Below are 22307 nucleotides of genomic sequence, written 5' to 3'. Positions count from 1 at the left end.
ACCATTTTGACAAAATAATTTTATTTCGCTTCGCTTTGTTTCTGCCGAAACCTCACATTTTTTATTTAATCGTTTTGTTTTTTTTTTGGCTGAAAAAACCAAACCAAACCAAACCAAACAAAAAAAAAAGAATTCACAAAAGAGCCAAAGAAGCAAATCGCTTCGCCGTCTCCCGCAGGCGACCGAGGGCTCTTTTGGCCACGTTCACCCCCCAAAATCCCCTCTGCGTCCCCCCCAGCGCTTGGCCACAAACTGCCCCCCCACACCGAGCCCTTGAGCCGTGCTCCTCCCGGCGCCGCTGGCAGCTCATGCGCCCGAGGTGTTTCTTACAAGGTTTTTTTTTTTCCTGTTTTTTTTTAAGTTTTTTTTTTTGTGTGTGTGTGTGTGTGTTTTAAATTAATTTATTTATATATATATTTAAAAAAGCAATAGTCCTTTGGTCCCTAAACTCTAAGGAATGATATGACTCTGAAACAAGTAATCCTATGTCCCTGTGCCAGTGACAAGCAGGGGGAAGCGCGTGTCCCGCTCCCCTGCTCCATGGGATATATATATATATATACTTATTTATATATATCTTCTATAAGTCCAACATCCTCTTATCCTTTTTCTTCCCTCTTTTTCCCAGCCAGACGTGGAAAAAAACAACAACAACAAAACAAACCAAAAAAACCTCCCAAGATTTCCCTTTCCAAACAGGCATCCTCATCCTCCAGGTGAATTGCCCGAGGTCGGTCTCATCCCGCTGGCTTTGGTTTATAATCCATCCGGAGCCTCTTTTCTTCGTTCCTCTTGGGAAATTTGTAGCAGCAAATGAGTGCTTATAAAAGGTAGCTCACATCCCGGCTGCCCGGGCCTCAGTCCTCTCCCGGCAGCAAATCTCAGCCCCAACGCCGCGTTGCTCTCCTCCTTCCTGCCTTCCTCCTCGCTCTCTCGTTCCCGTTAAGAAACAAACAAGACCGGTTGGAAAAATATTAATCAAAAAAGAAATAGAAAAGCTACGACCAGAACGGCTCCCTTCTTCGCTTTTTTGTTTGTTTTTTTTTTTTCTTTTTTTCTTTTTTCTTCTTCTTCATCAGCTCTTCCTCCTCTCCTTCCTCCTCCTCCTCCGGGATATGTTGCAAAGAAAGAGAGTTACGGGTTTGGATACTGCACTTGGGGAAGGGGGAAGTCGGCAGACACCGCGGGACGCCCGACCTGCGAGACAGCAAATGCACCGTGAGCAATGTGGGCAACAGCCGACCCCCAGACCCCACCTCAGAGTGGTGTTAACCCACACAGCCACTCTTCATGCCAAGACAAACAGGCCTGTGATGCCGCCAGGTACCTCTCTGCGGGGCCAGGGTGCCAGGGGTCAGTAGGGTCTGTTGGCATCTTTCGGCCGCTTTAGCTGGACTTTTAGCCTCTTCATGCCGATCTGGAAGCCGTTCATGGCCTGAATGGCTGCCTGAGCGCTGGTCGGATTGTCAAAACTGACGAAACCTGGGGGTGAGGGACAGGGTGACACACGGGGACAGTCTGTCACTGTCACTGTGACCAAGCTGCCTGACTTCAACACGGTCGTGGCATAACTTCACCACGGGCCCCAAGTTCCCCAAGGGTGCTCACTCAGCCCAGGAACACGGGGCTACAGGCATCACCCTACAATGCATGGAGCTTGGTGATGGCACTTCCAGGGATATTGATGTCTGTGAGGACACTGAGGTGATGGGGCCTGCGGGGACTCTGGGGTGAGAGAATCTAGAGGGACGCTGGGGTGATGGGATTGGTGGGGACACTGCAGTGACAAGGTCTACGTGGGGTCTGCAGGGAAACTGAGATGACTGGACTTCCAGAGGCACAAGGTCTGTGGGGACATCAAGGTGAGCAGGTCTGTGGGAACAATGATGTGACAGTGGGGACACAAAAGGGCACGGGTATGCAGGGACAATGGAGTGGTGAGATCTGTGGCCACCAAGGTGATGCGTCAAGAGCACGAGGAGTGTGACAGCAGGAGGGTACATCCTTCCATCCCCACGTGCTGTGGTCCTTCAGCCCCACGGTGGCAGCCACCACGCTGCTCTGGGCTTTGCTCACACGGTGACTTACCAAAGCACTTGCTCTGGTTGGTGGCACGATCCACAAAAACTTTGGCAGAGATGACATTGCCAAAAGGCAAGAACATCTGCGTGAGCTCCGCGTCCCCAAACTCCTGGGGCAGGTGATAAATAAACAGGTTACAGCCCTCAGGACCTGGGTGACACACAAAGGACAGGGCCACAAGTCAGCTGCCAGGCGGGGGCCACCAGCAACGTGCAGAGCGCAGGGTGCCCCCCTTACCTTCTCGCTGCTGCTGCGGGATGATGGGCGCTTGCTGGGGGAAGGCTTGGCTGATGGGTGCGTAGGCAGTGGGATATGCTGCTGGAACAGAGAACGCGGCACTGAAACCCCAGCACAGGATGGGCACAGGATGTCCCCTCAGGAACATGTCCTGCTGCCACGCATCCCCAGCACGCTGGGTTTGGTGGCACAGAGTTCAAGCAGCCACGGGCACCACTCTGACGGCTGCTTCCCAAAGCCTTGTCTCTCCCAGCCACCTTCTATCAGGAAGCAGAGGGTTGGGTGTGGCACAGCGGGATGGTGCAACTGGGTTCAAAACTCTTTTTGAGGTGTTTTCTCCCGTGGTGATGGGTATGGGAATGGCTCCCCCAGGGGGGATGCTGGTGGCACCAGGAATGTGCCATTACTGAAGAGGAAAGCAGCACATTTGGTCGGTTCTGATCAATGACCAGGGGTCAAGAACTCTGTTTTCTGGAGAAAGTTTGGAAACAATCACCAGTGCTCCCAATTAACTTCCTTCCTGCCTGCCTCCAAAATCTGACGGAGCACCAGCATGAGGGCGATAGGAACGCACTGGTTGGGATTAGGGGACGATGCTTTGAATCAGAATCCCCCCCATCACTGCCCCACAGCTCCCACACCCCGCGCTTGCTGTATCAAACACAGTAACGTGTGCCCAGTTCGCTCCCAACCCGCAAAGAGCAGAGAGGGGAGAGACGGAGAAGTGCAAAGCCAAGTGTGAGACCTGCATAGTGCTGCATGCCCGCGTAGGCTTGCTGGAGGGGATCTGCCACTGTGGGGCTTTGAGCTGGGAAGAGAAAAGGGAGAAGGAAGAGAATAAGCCAAGGGAAAGCTGAGGACAGCTCCCGGCACCTGCTGGGCACGTGCCTGAGTCCCGCGGGGCGGTACCTGGGTAGGGGTGGATGCCGTTGGTGTAGATGGTCTCGGAGGTGGGCTGCCCGTTGGTCTGCGGCGGCAGCGGGCTGAAGCCATTCACACCAATAGGTGTGGCGATGCTGGGCACGGGCGCTGTGCTGATGCCAGGCGGGGTGCTGGTACCTGCGGGCCGCGGGAAGGAGGGAGGCTCAGCGCCATTGAGGCCCCATGGCCACCGAGGGGGCGGCTGGAGGGAGGGTGGTTGTACCTGAAGAGGAGGTGAGGGGGGTGGCCACCAGCCCACTGACGTTGAAGGCGGCCATTTGCTGCATCTGGGCAGCAGCAATGGCGGCCATGGGGTTCAGGCAGGTCCCCTGCGCCGCTGCCATCAGGGCCGCCTGCTGCTGCATGATCTGACAGGAGACAGCCGAGGAGAGAGGGAAAAGCAAGTGAGGCACAGAGGTAAAAAGGAGTGAGGAGGCTAGGTTAGCATGTTCTGGCATATCCCCCCCCCAAAATCAGATTCTGTCCCACGCCGCCCCGTACCGCCTGTGTGTAGGCCCCGTAGGCGCCAAACTGGATGGTCATGGGGTTGAAGATGCCCAGCTGCCCCGCCATCTGGTGCATCCGCCGCAGGGTCCTCTCCTTGTCCGTGTCCGCAAACTTCACCACCAGGCTGGATGAGGCGCCCTGTGGCACAGCGAGGCAGGGCTGAGCGGGGCCACGACCACATCCCCACCACGGCACCCCCAGCACAGGGACACCCCGCAGCCACAGAGCCCTGGGGATGCCGCCTGGGCCGGCCGCAGCACGCAGCAATCAATACGGGGTTTAATTACAGCCCTCTTCTCCCCCGCTCCCAGCAGCTGCTCCCTGACCGCTGTTTCGTTTCCCCCTCATTGGTGGTGTTGACCTTCGTTGTTAATTAAACCACACCTTTCTCCCACAGCCCCACATGCTCACCCCTGGTGTGAGGCAGGGATGAACCCCAGGCAATCCGGGCAGCACACCGGGATTGTGATCCAATTAGACAGATCAAATTAGCCGGTGATTGGATTAGGGGACAGCGTGGCCAGCGCTTACCGGCATGGTCTGGCTGCCGTGCAGGCTGCTGATGGCGGCTTGTGCCTCGGCGTGGCTGCTGTACTTCACAAAGGCACAACCTGCAGGCAGAGGGACGGGGACAGTCACAAGAGGCATTCAGGCAATGCCTGGCTGCCAGGCCCCGCTCCCTGGCCCCACCTTTGCTCGCCCCATCGGGCCCACGCAGGATGGTGCATTCCTCGATCTGTCCGAAGGGCTCGAAGAGGCGCCGGACGTCATCCTCGCTCTGCTGCTTCCCCAGCATGCCCACAAAGAGCTTCCTGTCTTCTGGAGGCAAAGCAGAGCTGTCGGCGGGGGGAGCAGCGCAGCGCACATCCCCTCCCCGTCCCTGGTGTGCAGATGGATCACGGAGGGAACAGCAGCACCGCAAAACCCAGCAGTGAGGACGCGCAGCGCCCTACAATGTGTGTGCGTGGGGAAACGTCCCTGCTGGGGCTGTTCCTGTACACCATGATGCCATCCTGTGCCACGGGTCTGCGGCCAGGAGACAAAAGGAGCCCCAAAACGCCAGCAGTGGCGATGGTGTGACAGAGCAGCAGAACTGCCTGCAGCCCCTGGCTGTGCCCGAGACATCGATATCCAGAAAACGAGGGAAGGGAGAGTCAATAATGAGGAGCTGGTGATTATTACCAGCATCTGCCCCGCGTGGCCACGCGCTCCTGCCGTGCACTAATGGCATTTCACAAAGGAAATAAGGTGCCGTGTCGGAGCGTTGCTGGGGAAATGCAGAAATAACGGCGGGAGGCAACAGCAGCGCGGCCGTCAGCACACAGGGAATCGGTGCCGGAGCGGGGCTACGCACCGCTGGTCACGCATCAGCCAGCATCTGCCGAGGGGCCGAGCAGCTCCCGGGCGAGGGGCCAGAGCACCTATCGACCTGTAAGCGGCCCCCAGGCAGGCACTGAGTGGGTCATTTACTCGCGGGTCCTTCTGGGACACACCCAGACCGTGCTCAGGACCAGGTGCTGAATGCACACACAGCCACGCTGCACGCAGGGATGGGCACAGCCGGCCATCAGCCAGCACCCGTGGGTCACAGTGCCTTCACGGCGCTGCTGCCATCCTCCAGGGCCACTTCCAGCCTCCAGCTCTCATCGGTGTGATGAGAGGATGCCAGGACTCAGCCCTCTCCCCGAGCTACACGCTGCGGCTCAGCGCACCCTTCGGTGCTGCCATCCCATCGCCCCCAGGTGTGCCCTGCCCTTGGGCTATCTGTACCTACCTCCTCGTCCCTCGCTGTCCGCCGGCTTCACCTGGATGGGGCGGTTCATCTGCAACACACAAGCAGCAGCGGGCAGTCAGCGCGGTGTCACATCCTGACGGACGCCATACGTGGGGCAGATGAGCTCTGGGGACCGTTTGCCCCCGGCCGCACGGGGCTGGCTGCGCTCTGGGGTGGTCAGACGTCCAGAGCCACCCGACACGGACGCGCGGTGGCTCCCAGGAGCCCGTCACCTCGCAGCAGGGCTGTACGGGTGTGGGTGTGACACATGCCCGGCACGACGTTGTGCCCGTACCCGTGGGTGTGACACGTGCGTGCCCTGGGACAGGGGGTCAGCGCTTCCCCACGGCCATGCCTCCCCACGCAGCACAGGGCCGCCCCTCCCCACTTCTCCCCCTCCTTTTTCCCCTTTTTCTTCTGAAAAAGTGCGACAATTACGGCCGTTTCCATGGCAACAAGCGTGCTTCCCCCGCGCTGATGTGCTTGATAGGGTCGTCACGGCAACGGCCGTCACGCGTGATGGGGCACACGCCTGCGGGGCTGGCACGCGTGCAAGGAGCGTGCAAGCGGTGTGCGGGCACTGCACCCCACAATGCCGCCATGGGGCAGCCCCAGAGCCGGGCGGGGGCAGCGCCAGCCCTGGGTGGCAAAGAGGAGGAGGAGGAGGAAGGCTCGGGAAGAAGAGGAGGGCGGTTTCCACGGCAACCGCCTCGTCTCCAGGGAAACGCAGGGAGGAGATGTCAGTGCGAGGCAGGGATGCTCTGGGGAGGGACCGGGCTGGGGGGGACCTCAGCCCCGAGGTGGCATCGAGGAACACAGGGATCCCAACGGCCCCACCACAGCTGGGAAGGGCGAGTCCCGTTTCTGGGGGGATAAAGGCGCCGACCCAGCGGCCACATTCACCATCACAACGGCCTTTGCTGGAAGGCCGTGGGCATCAGCCCACCTCCCCCACGCAGCAACACGCTGCTTGGGCAGCTCCAAAATGGGGTCCGGGCAGCGCTGCTTGCACACCCCCGTGCACAGCCCTCCCGGCACAGCCCCCCTGCACGCTCACACCCACATACTGCCGTGTGTCCACGTGCCATGCACACGTGTGCGCACGTCTGCACACCCCTGGGGCACAGCTGCACCCACACCGTTCGTGTGAACCGGGTGTGAATGTGAGCGACACGCGCTTCCACGCTCCCGTGTACAGTTACACGGCTGCACATCCAGCACCACCAACAGCCGCTTGCACGCTCCACCAACCCCAGAGGCAAAGCCGTGCCCCGAGCAGCACACAGCGTGCATGCAGCCCCTCCGCGTGCACACCCCCTTGCTCTCCCGTTGCACGCCCCTTGCACATACACACACGCAGGCTGGAGCACAGCACAGCCCCCCCCGCAGGACAGGACCCTCCCATCCCCCGTCCGCACCCTCTGCCCCCCCCCCCCCCGCCCCCCGCGGTGCAGCCGAGCTCCGCACCCACCCGCACAGCCCCGCACCCGCACGGATGCACCCGGCCGGGCGGGGCCGTGCCGGCAGACAAAGGCGGGGGCCCTACCTCGATGCAGAGCAGCTTGGAGCCCGCGGGCACCCACAGCACGGGCGGCCGCGGCCCCGGGGCTGGCACCTGCGGCAGCTGCATGGCTCGGCCCGGCTCGGCTCGCTTCGGCCCGGCTCGGCCCGGCTCCACCCAAGGCGGCCCGGCTCGGCTCGGCTCGGCCCGGCTCGGCTCGCGCAGCGGCGCGCGCGGGAGGCGGGGCGAGAGAGGGGCAGCCGCAGCCCCACCGAGCCGAGCCGGGCCGGGCCGGGCCGGGCCGAGGGGCGGGGCTACGACAGGCCACGCCCTCTCCTCCAGGCCACGCCCCACACCGCGCCAGGGGCGGGCAGCGAGCAGGGGGGTGTGCAAACAGCAGCGCGGGTGTGCAAGAGCAGGATGGGGGTGCGAGAACCAGCACGGCCGTGCGAGCACAAACCCGCAGATGGGCACCCACGCGGAGTCGCATCCGTGAACAACAGCGCGAGCAGCAGAGTGTCGCGGCACCGACACCACGGAGCGGTTGTGCACGCGTGTGCGAGGGGACACGGTGCGTGCACTGCGAAGGGGCGGACGGGCAGGCGTGTGCCCAGCACGCGTGGCACCGTGCGGACGGCCTCAGCCCCCCGCAGGGCTGCCCTCGGGCCGTAGAGCCCACTGATGGTGGCCAGGCCTCGGTGGGGGGGGGGTTGGGGTGGGCACGTCCCTCCCAGCCGTAACAAAAGGCCCCTCCGCACGGCCGAGGTTGGTATTTATATTTACGGGCCCCGCGCTTTCCCCAGCCAAGCGGCGGCCCTATTGATTTTGATTTAGAAGAATAATTAAATATTTATTTTCACTTTGTTAAAGCTCCGGAGGTCAGAGCCCGCAGAAAGCACAGTGGCACGCAGGCGGGAGGAAAATCAATGCTCGGTTTGCGGCCGCTGGAGCAGCTCCTGTTCCTCACACTGGGCCTGCGCTGCACCCCTGGCATCCGTCACCCACCAACCCGGCCCTGGGGAGGGGGATTGGTTACATGGGATGAGCCCGTGTTTAATGAGGCCACGTTTGAACACGCGCTCGGGACCGACAGAGCTGGTGTCAGACCGGGGCTTGTGGCCATTGTCCCCGGGCGCTTGGCTGAGCAGCCCAAACTCATCACAGCAGTGACACAAATCACGGCTGAATCCTCGAGGCAAAGTGACACCTGTGATGCTGCCTTGAGCCCGGTGCAGAACCCACGCCACCGTGGGAGGGCAGGGTGACCTGCTGCCCCCACCCCAAACCTCGCCCCCATTCCCTGCCATCACTTACCCCTGGCAGTGTCTTCTGCTCATGCAGAGCGCTCTGCGCCTTCAGGGCCGAGTCACGGGCGCAGTAGGTGAGAAAGGCACAGCCTGCAGAGATGGGGACACAGCGTTAGTGACTGGGAGACACCGCAGCACCCCAAATCCCACCGCTCAGAGGCTACTGCAGCACTGGGCACCCGGCACCACATCACCTATCCTGGGCCACGTGTGCACAATAGAAACCGCTGGACTGGGCTCAACCCCAAAACCGAGTGGTAGATATTAATGCAAGAAAGGCAGGAGCGTGCAGCCCCAAGCACAGCACCAGGGAGCCCTGCGGAAAGCCGCAGCCAACGTTCTGCACGAAGCACATTTCCAAGCGTCGACGCCGCACACCCCGGAGCATCTCCTCGCTGCGGATGGCGACGGCGCTCTGGTTCCTCCAGCGTCACGTCGTGGCACTTCAGGAACAGGAGCGTGCCTGGGGTGAGGTTTTCCCACGCTGACTCACGCCGCCGACCCCACAGCTCACATTGGGGGATGGCCGGTCCCTGCCCCAGCCCCGTGCTGCCACGTCGCTCCCCATCTGAGGGCTCCCCAGATTTACTGAGGTCACATCCAAAAGCTTCGGAAAGTGATATTAAAACAGCAGCAAAACAGTTTCCCTTCAACAAAGTAAATATTTAATGAATAAAATTGACATTGATGCATTTTTAATATTGGCACAATTAAATCCGCCAGCTGATTAAGTATTAATAACTCTTAATAAGTACAATCAGCGTGCCTCAGAGGAGAGGGAGCATGGCAGCAAAGCAGGGGGCGATGAGGATGGGGTCCTTCACCCCCTCTGGGGCAAATCTGCGCTGGTTGGATCAAGGACAGAGCCCTGGGCTAAATCCGAGGTGGAGAGGGGAGGTTGATGCTGCGGCTCGCTTCAGCCCGAGCACCGGGTCCTTCCCAGCAGCCTGCGTTTCCAGTGTTTACCATCTGTAATCAAGCTGGCTTCCTCCGCTCCGCTCGCCTTGCCTTTGATTTTCCTCCCTGCGGGCAACGATGGGGACGGTGCCCATGTGAAGTTCGGAGGGCAGTGACGATGGCAGCGATTGTGCCCGGAGGCTCATCCTGAGCACGGATGGCGTTCAAATTACAGCAGCATCCGCAGTCACGTCGTGATCCTGGGCCATGGTAGCCAAATCTGATGTTGGATGAAGAGCTGAGGGGCAGCACGGTGCAAAGCCCCTGGCTTGGGGCACAAACACGGCTTCAGATGCCGTTTTTTAGAGGCCATGGTGCCAAGAGCAAGGCGGTCTGGTGGTCACCCCACCTCACCAGCACGTCGACATCCACCGGCGCTGTTTCAGCTTCCAAAACATTCCCAAGGAGGTGCTGCCCATGGCCCGGGGACGCGCTGACGGCTTGCAGAGGAGCACAGGGCCCTGTGCAGGTGGCAGTTGGAGCTCCACAGTCCCACACTGGTGCTGCAGATCCAGGCACTTCCCCCGGCTGTGGGGGGCTCTGGCCCAGGGTGCTCCCATGGCAGCTCCCAGCATGGTCAGGCTCCCCGTGCCGGAGGTTCCCCTATTTCAGATGGGTGCCTCCACCCACCTTGGTGGTGCCCCACCTCAGGGGTAAATAACTCAGCACAGGGCTGCTCCTCCACCTCACGGCTCCTTCTCATCAACGGTGCCTTCCCCACAGGGGTGCCTCTATAGATAGAGGGGTGCCTCTATCTCATACCTAGGGTGGTATGCAGGGGCAGCTTCACCTCAGGGCTAATGTCACCTCACGGTGCCTTCGCTTCAGGGCATCTCCGCCTGATACTGCCCACCTCAGGGCGATACCGACCTGATACTGCCCACCTCAGGGCGATACCCACCTGATATTACCCACCTCAGGGGCATCTTCCCCTGGCGGTGCCCACCCCGGGGACACCCCCTGCTCACGGTGCCCTCCCCGGCCCCCCCGCCGTACCTTTGTGCATGCCGGTGAAGCGGTCCTTCAGCACGGTGAGCTCGTAGATGCGGCCGAACTCCTCGAAGAGCGGCTTGAGGTCGCTCTCCTCCAGGTTGCGCGGGATCTGCCCCACGAAGAGCTTGATGGCGTCGTGGTCCTTCATGGCGATGGCGCCGGGCGGGTGGCTCAGCCCGTTCACTCGGCCGCTGTTCGCGGTGCTGAACGCCGCCCCCGCCGGGCCCGCCCCCGCCTCCGCCGCCGCCACGCCGCTGCCCGCCGCGGCCATGGCCGCTCCGCCGCCGCCGCCGCCGCCGCGCCCCGCCCCGCCGGCCCGGCCCGGCCCGCCCGCCCCGCTCGGCGCCGCTCGGAACCGTTCGGAACCGCTCGGCGCCGCTCGGCTCGGCCCGGCCGCGCTCGGCCCCGCTCGGCTCCGCCGCCGCCGGCCCGCTGACGTCAGCCGGCCGGCCCCGGCCGGGCGCGAGGCATTAGCATAATAAGGCGGCGGCGGCCAATCCCGCGGGGGGGGTTCGGCCCCGCCTCCCCGCCCCCCCGCCCCCCGGGGCGGTCCCCGGCCGTCGGTCGGCTCCGGAGTTGAGCGGAGGCGCGGCGCGGTGCGGCCGGCAGTGCTGACAGCAGTGCATCCAGCAGTGCATCCAGCAATGCTCTCAGCAGTGCATCCAGCAATGCTCCCAGCAATGCTCCCAGCCGTGCTGCCCGCTGTGCTCCCAGCAGTGCTGCCTGCAATGCTCCCAGCAGCGCTCCCAGCCTCCCGGTGCGCCGCACGGCCCGTTTGTCGCCCCCAGCCCAGCGCTGCTCATCGCGCTTTTAACCTCCTTTCGGACGCGGTTTGGCACAGACAGCCGTGCCGTTATTTCCCCCCCACCCTCCGGTGCCGGCCCCGCTCTCCGCTTCGCCCCACAGCGGACCCACGGCTGCCCCGAGTCTGTGCCGGGCGGTTCTGGGTGGCCGCGCAGAGGCTGCCGCTGCTCTCCGGCACCGCTCGGGTTTATTTTTAAAGCCGTTGGCCCCGAGTGATTCACACGCTGCGCGTCCCCGTGTTCTCCGCGGCAAGTTTTACATGACAAATCCCGGGTAAAAATAGATGTTCTCGAAGGAAGCCGCAAGGACGCGGCGGGGAAACGGGGGGACCGGCGGCACCCCGACAGATGGGCGCCCCGGCCCCAAACGGACCCCGCCCGGCCGCCCCTCCTGCTGCCCGGCGGGCTCACGGCCTCGGGGCGAAGCTGCCGCCGATCGCCCTAAAAGGCCGGCAGGGCAGAAGGAGCCGTCCTGACAGCGCTCCGCACCGAGCTCTTTGGGGCCTGACAGCACGTCAAGTGAAACCAGGCAGCTATTATTATTTATGACTTTTGTGTTACTCAAGTTAAGAGAAACAAACGTGCCAGGCGTGACAGGCAATCCAGGCTCGCCTTCCACGTCCCACCTTAAGCACTGCGCCTGGGCACAGTTTGTGATGGAAAGAAACCCACACAGATAAAATAAATAAATACGCAAAGAAATGAAAGCAGAAGAAGGGGACGTGAGCTTCCCGGGGAGAAGCAGGAGAGCATCTTCTCTCAGCAAACAGCACACGGGCTCTCAGTAGTCAGCAAAAATAGCCATTTTTCCCCCAGACCTGGCCGGCAGCTGAACACCAGGTGGGACGGCTCCAGCATCTTTTCTTCTCCCCCTAAAACTCAGACAGCTGCATCACTTCACCAAGAACTACCCGTTCCCCCCTCACACAAGAGTGAGAGACACGAGGCTTGTCGATTTAGGAATCATTTTAATTCCAAATTAACAATAATAAGTTTCCAGCCACAACAGAGAGCAAACAGCAGATCTCATTCATTTCAGACCAGGATGCGTACACAAGAGTTCTGGCTTTCAGGATTTCTCCCAGAGAGATCCTCACACTCAAACTGGATGGGATTTCCAGCAGGGCAGCCCTAACCATCAAAGGACCAGAACCATGATTGTCCCTGCTCCTCAGCGTGGCAATGGCAGCTCTTCTCCAAGGAAATGTGTCCAAACCAAACCGCCTGGCTGCAGGAGAACCAGAGATGAGCTTCTGCAAGGACTACAGAGCAGCAGCAGGCCAGATAATTTGGCCAAGTCCTTACAGGCCACAGCCGACTGAAGAGCTGAGCTGGGGCTCCATGACATCCGTGCACCCAGCTCAGCAGGGCTGTGAGGTCTGTGAGAGGCTTTGAGTAGGAGCAGACAGGGTTTAGGGTAGCAGAGACGGTGGCTTGGAGACAGGCCTCCTGCTTGGATGCAGCTGAAGTACAGAGAGATGAGACGGAAAGGACAGGAAGCAACAGGTGACACAGCAGTGTTGGCGTGCAGGAGACCACAGAAGCAAAACCAAGGTGGCAGTGACATCCTGGTGTTAGCAGACCAGCTACACTCAGGATTCCCCCCTGCACACACTGCTGTACAACTGGACACCACATTCTCTTAGCAGAGATGAAATTGGGATACTGGCAGAGACTAAGCACAGCTTATCCAGCTGAGCGGGCATCCAGTAAGCTCCAGAGACAGCAGGGTGAGGCGTAGCCAGATGCTCCTCCACCAACATCTCTGGAACCAGGCAGCCTCTGCGGCACCTATCCATCTCCTGCTAACAAAAGCCCTGGCGTGGTCTTCCCAAGCCCCAGCTGAGTATGCATGAGAAAAAGCACCTTTTTCTCTTTGAGGTCATTTATTTATAGATTTAAAGAAACCAAAATAGAAAAAGAGGCAAAGAGTGCACGCTAAGAAAATAAATGTTCATTGCAACAGTGCAAAAGCAGAAGCAGGGGGAAGAAAGGGGTCCCTTTTACCATGCCAGCAGCTTTTGAGAGAGCAAGAGATCATTCCTCTGGTCTACACAGAGACTGAGGGCAGTGGGATTCTCCTTTCAAAACCCGCCGAATTCCTGATCACAGTATCCTACGAAGAGAGGCTCTGCCTGGACACCACGCCTGGAAGTGAAGCAGAGGAACAGCATTATACAGGGGACACTGAGCAGCGCCTGGTGCTGCAATTGGTGGGGGGGGGGGGTGGCAAGAGCTGATGGGTGCCACTTCCTCAGCACAAAACCCTTGTCTCTGTAGAGCTACCAGCCCATGCCAACAGCACGGGCCCTCTTCCAGCACAGCACACAGCAAGCTTTGCCCACACACAGGCACAAGAAATGCTCTGAACCTTCAAGGGTCTTTCCACACAAAAGAAAGCTTACCTCATTTTCAATCCCCCTCACTGTCCTACCCATGCAGAGCTGATGCCCCGAGGCTGCCCCTTGCACTGACATCACAAGTTGGCAAGGCACAGCAAGGGGGGACAGTTACCTGAGAAGCTCACAGCGGAAGTCAGCCAACCGCACATAAGCATCTTGCAGGTTCCTCACTGTTGCGTTACTCCAAAGTCTCTCAGCCACAGCCCCGGCTCTCGGCCTTGAAGGAACATGGGACAAAGGCAGGTAGGTCAGAGAAAGCTTCTGCAGCACCGAGCTCCCAAACACCTCTCTGACCAAAGTCACATAAAAGCATGTGGCTTCTGTACATCAAAAGATACATGCCTCATCAGATGCAGACCAGCTGACAGGACACAGACCAGCATTAAACACAAGCTGGTGGCAGTGGCAGGTGGCATAGGAGTGTGTTTCATTCTTACAGAAAGCCACAGAATCTCATTTAAGCCTCAAAGAAGCTGTTACTACCTCAAATATGCTGCCAGAGGACAGAGACAAATACCTTGAGACCAAACCAGCAGCAGTGGGTGCACATCATGCTGTGCTGAACATCTCTTACCAGAGCCTGGGGGACAAGTTGGTGATGTCCACGTATTCACCCCACATGCACGCCTCCCCGCCAATCACCAGATCCTTCTGCTTAGAGCTGCCTGTCAGGGGACACAGCATTCAGGTGATCAGGTATTGTAAGATAACAGCATCTTCCTGCCCACCCAGGGAGGGGACAGTGACAACCAAGAGCTGCTTTAGCTGTAGAAGCTGTACTGGTTTCTTCTGGAAGCCCCCACTTCAAACCCTAGGCAGGGAGAGAGCTGAGGTGCTTCCTGCCTGCAGCGAGCAAACAGCACAAAGCCCAGGAGCAAAGGAAACAATGATTCGAGCATCTTCACACCATCAGAGAGAATGAATAATCGAGAGGGACAGCCCTGGCACCACCTCCGAGTGAGCAGCCAGCAGCCAAGAGGAGATGTGACACAAGGAACACACCTTTGAACTTTAAGGGCTCCACCTGGTAGGCTGCCATCCAGTCCTGCCCGTAGGAGATGCGGTTGAGGTACCAGGGGGCTGAGAGCAGAGCCCTGTAGCCAGCCTTGGTGACATTTGCCATCTCCTCCGCATATGGCATGTTGTTCTTCCACACATGGATGATCGTGTCTGGCCTCACCTGGTCCCACAAACATACATAAAGCATACATACAGCATCAGTGCAGCAACAGACCACCACCACCCCTCACAAGAAGGGTTCCCCCGAGCCATCCCAGCTCCAAACACCACTCTGGTGAGCAGAGTCCTGCACCAGAAACAAGCCACGACCAGTTATCATAACAGTGGGAGCTAGGACTACACCTGCACCCCTGTCCCGACTCATCTATTCCCTCCAAGGAAGCTGCATTTTGAGGCACATCAGGACTCACTTGAGTGAGTTTGGCAAGGGTGTTGACACCATTCACCAAGTGTCAGGGAACAGCGCCAGGGCATGCGAGCAGCTCTCACCTTTACTCCATTGTCAAACACCTCCTGCCACACCATATAGCCTTTGCCAAGGGAAGAGACGATGTCCAGGAGCCTAGAGTGGAAGCAATACTGAGTTTAGGGTCCTCCCAGCCCTCTTTCCTGGTTCAGCCAAAGCAGCATCACTATATTACTAATGTTCCCCTCACAGAACAATTTCCTCCCCCGACTCCAGGCATTTCTACAGTCTTCTGAAAAGAAACACAACTAGTCTACTCTCTTTAGGGACAGCAAGGTAGGCCCAAAGGGGCAGTAGAAGACATCTGTACCTGTCACATACTGCAGCTCCAGGCCCAGGATGCAGCCACCCTTACCTCTGGATGTAATATGATTCTAATTTTGTGTAATCTTCACCAAAGCCCATCTTCTTCATGAAGGCAAGAATTTCTGGATTGGATTTCCTGTGTACCAAAGAGAAGATAACAGAAACCCTAAGCACCAACTCACAGAGCCTCTTTCAGAACCCAGGAGAGCAGGACACCCAAGATTCATAGATGGTCATGGCCAAGAAGCAACTGGCTGGGATGTGGGAATCTTGTGCTAGATTTCTGTCCCTCTCGGTCTCTCCTGCACATGAATAACCCTCCACTTTTCCCCTGCCTCTTCCTGCCACTTAGGTGGCTGCTCCTTGAGGTACCCGTCCCCAAGCATATGCACAAAGTGCCCAGGCAGCTGAGCACCGATCCTGTTTCGAACCCCAGCCTGACCCATCTCTACAGGCATCGCTCACCAGCACGTGAAGTCCACCTCATCGCCACCGAGGTGAATGAAGTAGTCTGGGAACACTGAGCTGATCTCCTGAAACAAACTGGTTACAAACTGGTAGGTGGAATTGAAGATGGGGTTGATGGGCCCATAGGTCCCAGAAGGATCCTTGCCCAAATAGCAGGGAGTCAGGAGGCCTGGAGCACCTGGGTCATAACAAAACCAGCAGAGTGAGAAAGGGAGCTAAATGTGGCCATATCTCTTATGTCCTACATCCCAGCTGATGGTTTGCTCCTCCCCAGAGACAGCTTATGGGATGTCACAGCTCATGCCACACTTTTGTGATCCAGATCACAGAGATCCTTCCTCCAGCAGGTACAATTACAGCCCTCCTCACACCCACATCCCCTGGTGAAGGTCTGTTCCTCACCTGGACCCCAGGAGAGTGTGTGCCCAGGTGTGTCAAACTCTGCAATGACTCTGATGCCACGGAGTCGAGCATACTCGATTACTGTCTGCACATCACTGGCTGTGTACACATGGGTCATGGCATTGAAGGCTCCCTGGAGGAACACGAGGAACTACAGCATCTTGCTCACAAGCTCAAGGAGCAACCACTATTCCCTGGGCTGTCTGGGGAGCTGCACAACCATCAGCATGGGTTACCTGCTTGCTGAGCTCCGGGAAAGTAAAGCTCTCATATGGGAAAGATGGATCATCCACAATGTGCCAGTGAAACACATTTAACTTGTTGTAAGCCATGACATCCTGGGAAGGAACCGAAACATGGATAAGCACACCCTGCTCCTTTTGAAAGGTCAGTCAGCTTGAGGAATCAAGTGACTTCAGGTCCTTGTGTTCTGGACAACATAGCATCCCCAAATGCTCCCAAGGACCCAGGAGTGGTGCAGACATCTGTCAAACACATCAGCATCACAAAGAGCTGCACAGTGCCATTAGTGCTTCCCATCAGAATAAAGTCCCTGTTCTCCTTATACAAGAGGTTTGAGAAGTGGAAGTTTAATTCTGGCTGGGCCAGATGCAGGACCACCACACACTTTCATCTAATGTGACTGAGAAAAAGGCAGTGCTCTCCCCTGCCGCAGATATCTGAGGTACCTTAGGGTTTCCTTCTCCCTTGTAGGAAGGGAGCTGTGAGTGACACCAGGAGCTAACAGTGATGGGCACAGATACTGCACTAGGGAGGACCAACCGCACAGAAGCATTTTTCTGTGATTCAAATCTGTGCCCAAAGAATTGAGGTCATGCAGCCACCCCACTCCAGCCTGTTGCTTCATCTAGACACAAGCAAGAACACGTTCTCCAAAAAGCCTAGGTTTGGCAAGCTCTTCCTCGACAGCATGTGATTATGACCTATGCTCAGATCTTTAGACATGAGCAACACACACAAAAAAGTCAGAAAACAGGAAGGCCACTCAGGGATGCTCGTGTGTCACAGGGGGACACCTGATTAAAGTGCTCCATCTCCCTGTGGGGCAGCACACATGTCTCCCAGTACAGCTTTCCTACCAGAGTTTCCAAGATGGCTTTCAGAGGCAGGTAGTGGCGAGAGGTGTCCAGCAGCAGGCCTCGGTGAGGGAAGCGGGGAAAGTCCACAATTTCTGTCTCATTGACATAGTACTGCACGAAGAAAGGACAAGGAAAAAGTGAGCAGGTCTGCAGGTAACACAGACATCAGCAGGAGGCAACCAGTCATCTTCACCCCCAGGGCTAGCAGGACTCATAGGCCCTAAGCACAGCTTGTCCTCAGGAGCCAAGGCAGACTTGCATTGCCACAGGAGCCACGTTGGCCAGCCCACATGTGAGCCACCCACACACTCACCATGCCGTTCTCGTCTCTCCCAACAAGCTGGCTGAATGTCTCCAGGCCTGTGGGAGAACCAGACACAGTCACTTGTGCAGCACAGATTCTGAACAGAGCTCAATTAAACAAATCTATGGGGAAAAAGAGGCACAAAGAGATGTCCTGATATGAAGGCAGGGTGGGAATGACCAACAGAAAGCTCTAAGCACACCTCACCTCTGAGAGCTCCCCAGACAGCATCAGCATAGAGCAGCATGGAATCTCTGGAGATATTCAGTTTGTCTGAAACACAACATCAGATGGGACAGCACAGACATTATGTTCACATTCTGCTAAGGGGCTCAACAGCTTTAGCTACAGGGTTGCAGCTGGATCAGACAGTGATTTTGGTAGGGAACTGCATCCTTGGGTCCAAGGGAACTGATCTGGGGGTAGGGCTGTGGGTTTTTTTTTTAAAACCTTTTCACTGCTTTATCAGCACCCTCAGCTAAGATGCTCCCTCTCTGCCCTAGTTTTTCCACCATACAACGAGGATCCCGCCTCTCCAGAATTAGGATTAAGTGCCGCAGGGTGCTATTTCCAACCAAGGAGCATAGAAATACCCATACTCCTGTTCCAGTCACTTCTTCCCACACCCATCCTGATTCTTACATCTCTCCTTGGAGTCCAGGCTGGGAAAGCCATTGCAGCCTGGTGTGGCGACAGAGATGAGGAGTTCTGTGCATGATGTCCTCCAGGGCTGCTTGTTCTCTGCAAGGCACACAGACCACAGCCATTAATTCCCCTGCTCCAAGCCTCCCAGCCCAGCCAGCAATGGGGACATCCGGCTGGTACTGCAACAGCTCTCAAGGCTTCCTGGACACCAGCTGCAACTACTAAAGCCTCCTCCAGGGAAGATGAAGCAGGAGCTCTGGCTGCCCTTCCCAATCTGAAGAAGCATTTTCAAGCCCTGAATATTCATTGGTACACATGGGAGATGTTGTTCTGACTCCAAAGGGAGGTGTTAAGTGGGTCTGCCCAAAGCTCTCTCTGGCCAGGAGGAGAGTGGGTCAGCAGCAGTTCACATCTATAGCCCCATGGCATTGCCAGGGACAGGCTGAAAAACAGAATGCTTGGTTCTGAGTGAGCCTCATCATAAGATAGACACCGAGCGGGCTTCAGAAAGACTGTGGCACCACCAGTATTAGGGGGAAATGCAGAGAGCACAGAACCCCCAGTGGGGTTCAAGGAAAGAGTGGTGAAACCTCTGTGTGCAGAAGAGAGATGACTCCAAGGTATTTCTCCATTCTGAGGTTTCCTCAGCTACAAATGAGCTGGTAGTCAAGGCAACCCTGCAGCGTGTGAGCTGGCACATGGAGCACAGCACAACCTGCTCTCTATGCCTGGCAAGGCAGAGGCTCACCAGAAACAGCCACTCGCTGGGCTGGAGACACGGGAAACACCTATCTTCCCTCTAGGGATCTTCCTGGGATGAACACTTCCCAGCACATCCCTCTCACCTCTACCCAGAAGGCCTTAGTTTTTCTGCTGCTTTAAAGCAGAGAGTTGATCACACACCCCCACTTCTGCTTCCATGCCCAAAGCCCAGCAGAACGAGGACATCATCTACAAGTCTCCAAAATGGTTTCAGACCCCAGCAACTGTCCCTCCAAGTGCAATACGGTAACAGATGCTCCTAGGATCATCCCACCTGCGGCAGTAATTGCTCTCCCTGCACAAGGAGAGGGAGAAAAATGCCCTGAGAAGTATGCTGTGAGATCACAACTCACAAATGCAGTGCCTCTTGCTCTCCATGGGTGAGATCTGGCTCTCAGGAGGTGGTGCTACAAAGCTGATCAGCTTGCACAGGTCCACAGAGGTAAGAGGATGGCACCAAAGAGTTTGGAGGGTTTCAAGGGGACCTTATACTTGTTGTCTTGAAAGTCCAGTTGACAGACCAGTGCTGCCCTGGCACACACTGACAATGGCTCAGGAGAAGATGCGGATGTCTCCTGAGCTCTCTGCAGCTCAATCAGCTTGGTTGTCCGCTCAAGTGAACAGAATAGCAGCTCTCTAAAACAGGAGGAAAACCGCTCCTGTCATTTACGTTTGCTGTTAATAGAAACTATTTATTTCCATTCAGGATTTCCACTGCCTGTTATTACTAATCCCTTGTGGGATAAAAGGAAGGCAAAGAGGAAAAATGCCCTATGATTAAGCACACAGTGTGAACATCACACATGGAAAACTGTGAGTATAGAGAGCCTGATGTGGCGATCACAAGAGATTGCTCCAAATGATGGGATGGTCAGATTTCCCTGACAGAAACAGGAACATGTGAGTAACTACAGCAGCAAATTTAAGAAACGATGTAGTCTGCAACTTGCACACAGATATTTCTATTGCAACTTGAAAGAATCGGTTGTAAGCTATGAAATAAACCAAGTGTTTCTTCTGAGTGTCTCAAACTCACTTTTGCCACAAGGCACTGGAAACAAAGCAGAGAAGCTTCCAGTGCTGTCACCCCTCTCTGCTCCCATCCATGTGAGGCACTGGGGAGCAGAGCTATGGCTTGAAGAATGGAGCACTGGGCACACAGAGAAATACCAGAAGCAGGATGGGCTCAGACCTGGGAGAGGCACTGGGGCAGTTGCAATACAGGCAGCAGCTCTGCCACCAGTAAGAAAAGGAAGCAAACCACAGTACTGCTGAAGTGAGATCTGGAGGAGATAAAGCCAAGATAAAACCAAGATAAAAAAGCCAATGTGACTAAATAATGCCCTGAAAGAAATGTGTGCAGGCTGGTGGTGCTCACTGTGCCTCGCAGGCCTGGTTTGGTTCCACTTTTACTATCTGAAAAATAGGAGCGCAGCAGGCACCCCTCTGCATGCAGCAAAGCAGCACCAGCCTTTGCTGGGAGTCTCAGTTCCAGCAGCTGTGCCACAAGACCCCTGGCCAACACTTCCCTCAGCCATCAGCCCTGCCTGAACTAAAGGAAGGAACACGGGATTGCACCGAGCCGGCTCATCAATTTGCAACGTGCCCTGGCAGCCCTGGACAGGCAGTGGTGACACAGGGAGCAGATCGGGGCACCAGCCCACCAGTGGAAGTGGGAACGGAGCTGCGATGGCGGAGGTTTCTGCCACACGACTGGGTCAGCTCGTGCCCTTCGGGAGCAGAACTCCAGGCGCAGCTCAGAGCTCGCCCTGCCAGCCGGGGCAGCCGAGCTCCCGCGGCACTGCGCGCTCTCGGACAGAGACTTCTGCTTTACTGTAGTGCGGAGTCTAAAGGTCCGGTTGTAAGAAGGCAGAACTCCCGCACGAAGGCACGGCTTCTACGGAAGCAACGAGCGACGGGTTCGGCTTTGGGGACCGAGCCCACCCCAGGCGCACACCCCCACGGCCCCTCACCTGCGGGTCGCGCCGCGGCGAAGATCAGCGCCCGGTACCGCTGAAAGGCCTCGTCCAGCACGGCACAGCCCGGCCCCACGGCGGAGCCGGCGGCGTGCGCGAAGCGGAAGCGGGCGGGGGGCAGCGGGCAGCGGCCGGCGGCCGGCGGGGAGCGCTGCAGCTGCGGCTGGGGCCATAGCGCGGCCGCCGGACACACCGCGGCCAGGAGCAGCAGCGCCCGTGCCGCTATGGCAACGGCTGCCATGTCCGTGCGGAGCGGAGTGCCGCGCCGCCGAGTCCGCCCCGCGGGGTGCGGCCTTGGGAGCACTGCCGGCACTGGGGGATGGCGCTGAGGGCAGAGCCTTCGGGCTGCTAACGGGGAGGCGGTCGGCCTCTGGTCCCGCCTGCCCCAGCGTCATTCAAGGGACTGTCCCTCGGTGGGAGGGAGGGAGGCAGGGGTTCGGCGGTCGGGGCGGTAGGGAGGCTCTGGGGGAGCTCAGCCCATATCCAGCAGTGCAGCCCTCAGCCCCGTGGTGCACCGGGGGCTGCCTGTCCCGCTGGGGGAAGCTGAACCAAAACCCGAGGATGGGCACAGCGCAGGCTGCAACATCAGCCGCTCTGCAACGCCTGGGCCGGGAGGACAAGGCATGGCGGTCTGCAGCCTTGGGCAGCCTGCGAGCACATCCAGCGCAGCTCCAAAAGAAGGCAGCTCCCCAGTCTGGAACTGCAGTGGAGCTCCTGGAGTGTGGGTTCATGAGCAAGGCCCAAATGGCACATCAGAGCAGTGGGTGCCCTGACAAGGAGTGCTGCGGCTTGCAGTGAATCCTCGTTTCAGTTTGTGTTGGTTGGCTGTTCACCAGTTATGTAAAACGTTGTGATCACGGCCTGTGGTGAAAATATTCCGGTCTTTCTGTGTATTCTGTTGTTGCTATTTTAGGGGCCCCGATGTGTCTGGGAGATGACTCAGAGAAGTTCGTAGCTGGCCAGCATTAATCCAGACTAACAGTCTGAGCTGGGAACGCATCTTTGCATCAGGCTGATGCCTGTTGTAGAGGTACCTGCAGACCTGTTGGTCTGCAAGGGCTGTTCCAGGCAGAAAGCCCAGCGGCTGAGGGATGCTGCTCTCCACCAGGGCTGTGCTGGGTTACCTGCTTTCTGCATGAGGTGCAGATAGAACGTGGTTACTCTGCTATAAACTGTGATAAAGCTGTCATGCTTCAGGTCTTTCTGGTTTGTTCACCTTTGTGGCCTTTGGACCGTCAGCGCAGCTCTGTGTTCCACTGCATTATTTTTTTATGGATAAAGCCATCTATTATACCGCCCAATTCCCTGTAATACTGGCTGCATCTGCATTTAATCAAGTGGATGTTTCGCATACAGATTCCTCTGCTGGTGACA

The 22307-nt window shown here is 57.7% G+C and overlaps 2 protein-coding genes across 8 annotated transcripts; both read right to left on the bottom strand.

Moving 5' to 3' along the window:
* Position 1: 1 nt before the first annotated feature.
* On the bottom strand, positions 2-10550 carry CELF6 (CUGBP Elav-like family member 6). Of its 7 annotated transcripts, none has more exons than XM_072345164.1 (13): positions 10283-10550; positions 8337-8419; positions 5522-5570; positions 4438-4566; positions 4279-4358; positions 3742-3885; positions 3464-3608; positions 3229-3378; positions 3065-3127; positions 2320-2400; positions 2089-2232; positions 1328-1482; positions 2-1197 (listed from the first exon to the last, which is right to left on the bottom strand). In XM_072345164.1, the coding sequence occupies exons 1-12, from the start codon at positions 10548-10550 to the stop codon at positions 1355-1357; spliced, it is 1464 nt and encodes a 487-aa protein (XP_072201265.1). In that variant the 3' UTR covers positions 2-1197; positions 1328-1354. The 7 variants fall into 7 exon arrangements, with proteins under 7 accessions (XP_072201265.1, XP_072201266.1, XP_072201268.1 ...); XM_072345165.1 differs by having other exon boundaries at positions 2320-2397; XM_072345167.1 differs by having other exon boundaries at positions 4438-4563; positions 10283-10543.
* A 1482-nt stretch (positions 10551-12032) lies between these two features.
* Positions 12033-21328, bottom strand: HEXA (hexosaminidase subunit alpha). The gene is given in 15 exon segments (XM_072345927.1): positions 12033-13230; positions 13597-13701; positions 14059-14149; positions 14487-14664; positions 14994-15066; positions 15326-15412; positions 15742-15922; positions 16147-16279; positions 16383-16484; positions 17247-17357; positions 17560-17606; positions 17758-17823; positions 18193-18291; positions 20931-21276; positions 21278-21328. Coding segments are annotated over 15 exon segments (1734 nt in total). The 3' UTR covers positions 12033-13166.
* Between the last annotated feature and the right edge of the window lie 979 nt (positions 21329-22307).

The sequence above is a fragment of the Excalfactoria chinensis genome, chromosome 10, assembly GCF_039878825.1.
Source record: "Excalfactoria chinensis isolate bCotChi1 chromosome 10, bCotChi1.hap2, whole genome shotgun sequence".
NCBI classification, from domain to species: Eukaryota; Metazoa; Chordata; class Aves; order Galliformes; family Phasianidae; genus Excalfactoria; species Excalfactoria chinensis.
This window is presented reverse-complemented; position numbering and strand designations above follow the sequence as displayed.

Coding starts and splice junctions, on each gene's coding strand:
- CELF6 (XM_072345164.1), bottom strand. CDS start 10,550: ATGGCCGCGGCGGGCAGCGGCGTGGCGGCGGCGGAGGCGGGGGCGGGC. Junction 3,609..3,741: donor ACGGGGCCTACACACAGGCG/GTACGGGGCGGC, acceptor GTCTCCTGTCAG/ATCATGCAGCAGCAGGCGGC. Junction 2,233..2,319: donor CCCGCAGCAGCAGCGAGAAG/GTAAGGGGGGCA, acceptor TGTGTCACCCAG/GTCCTGAGGGCTGTAACCTG.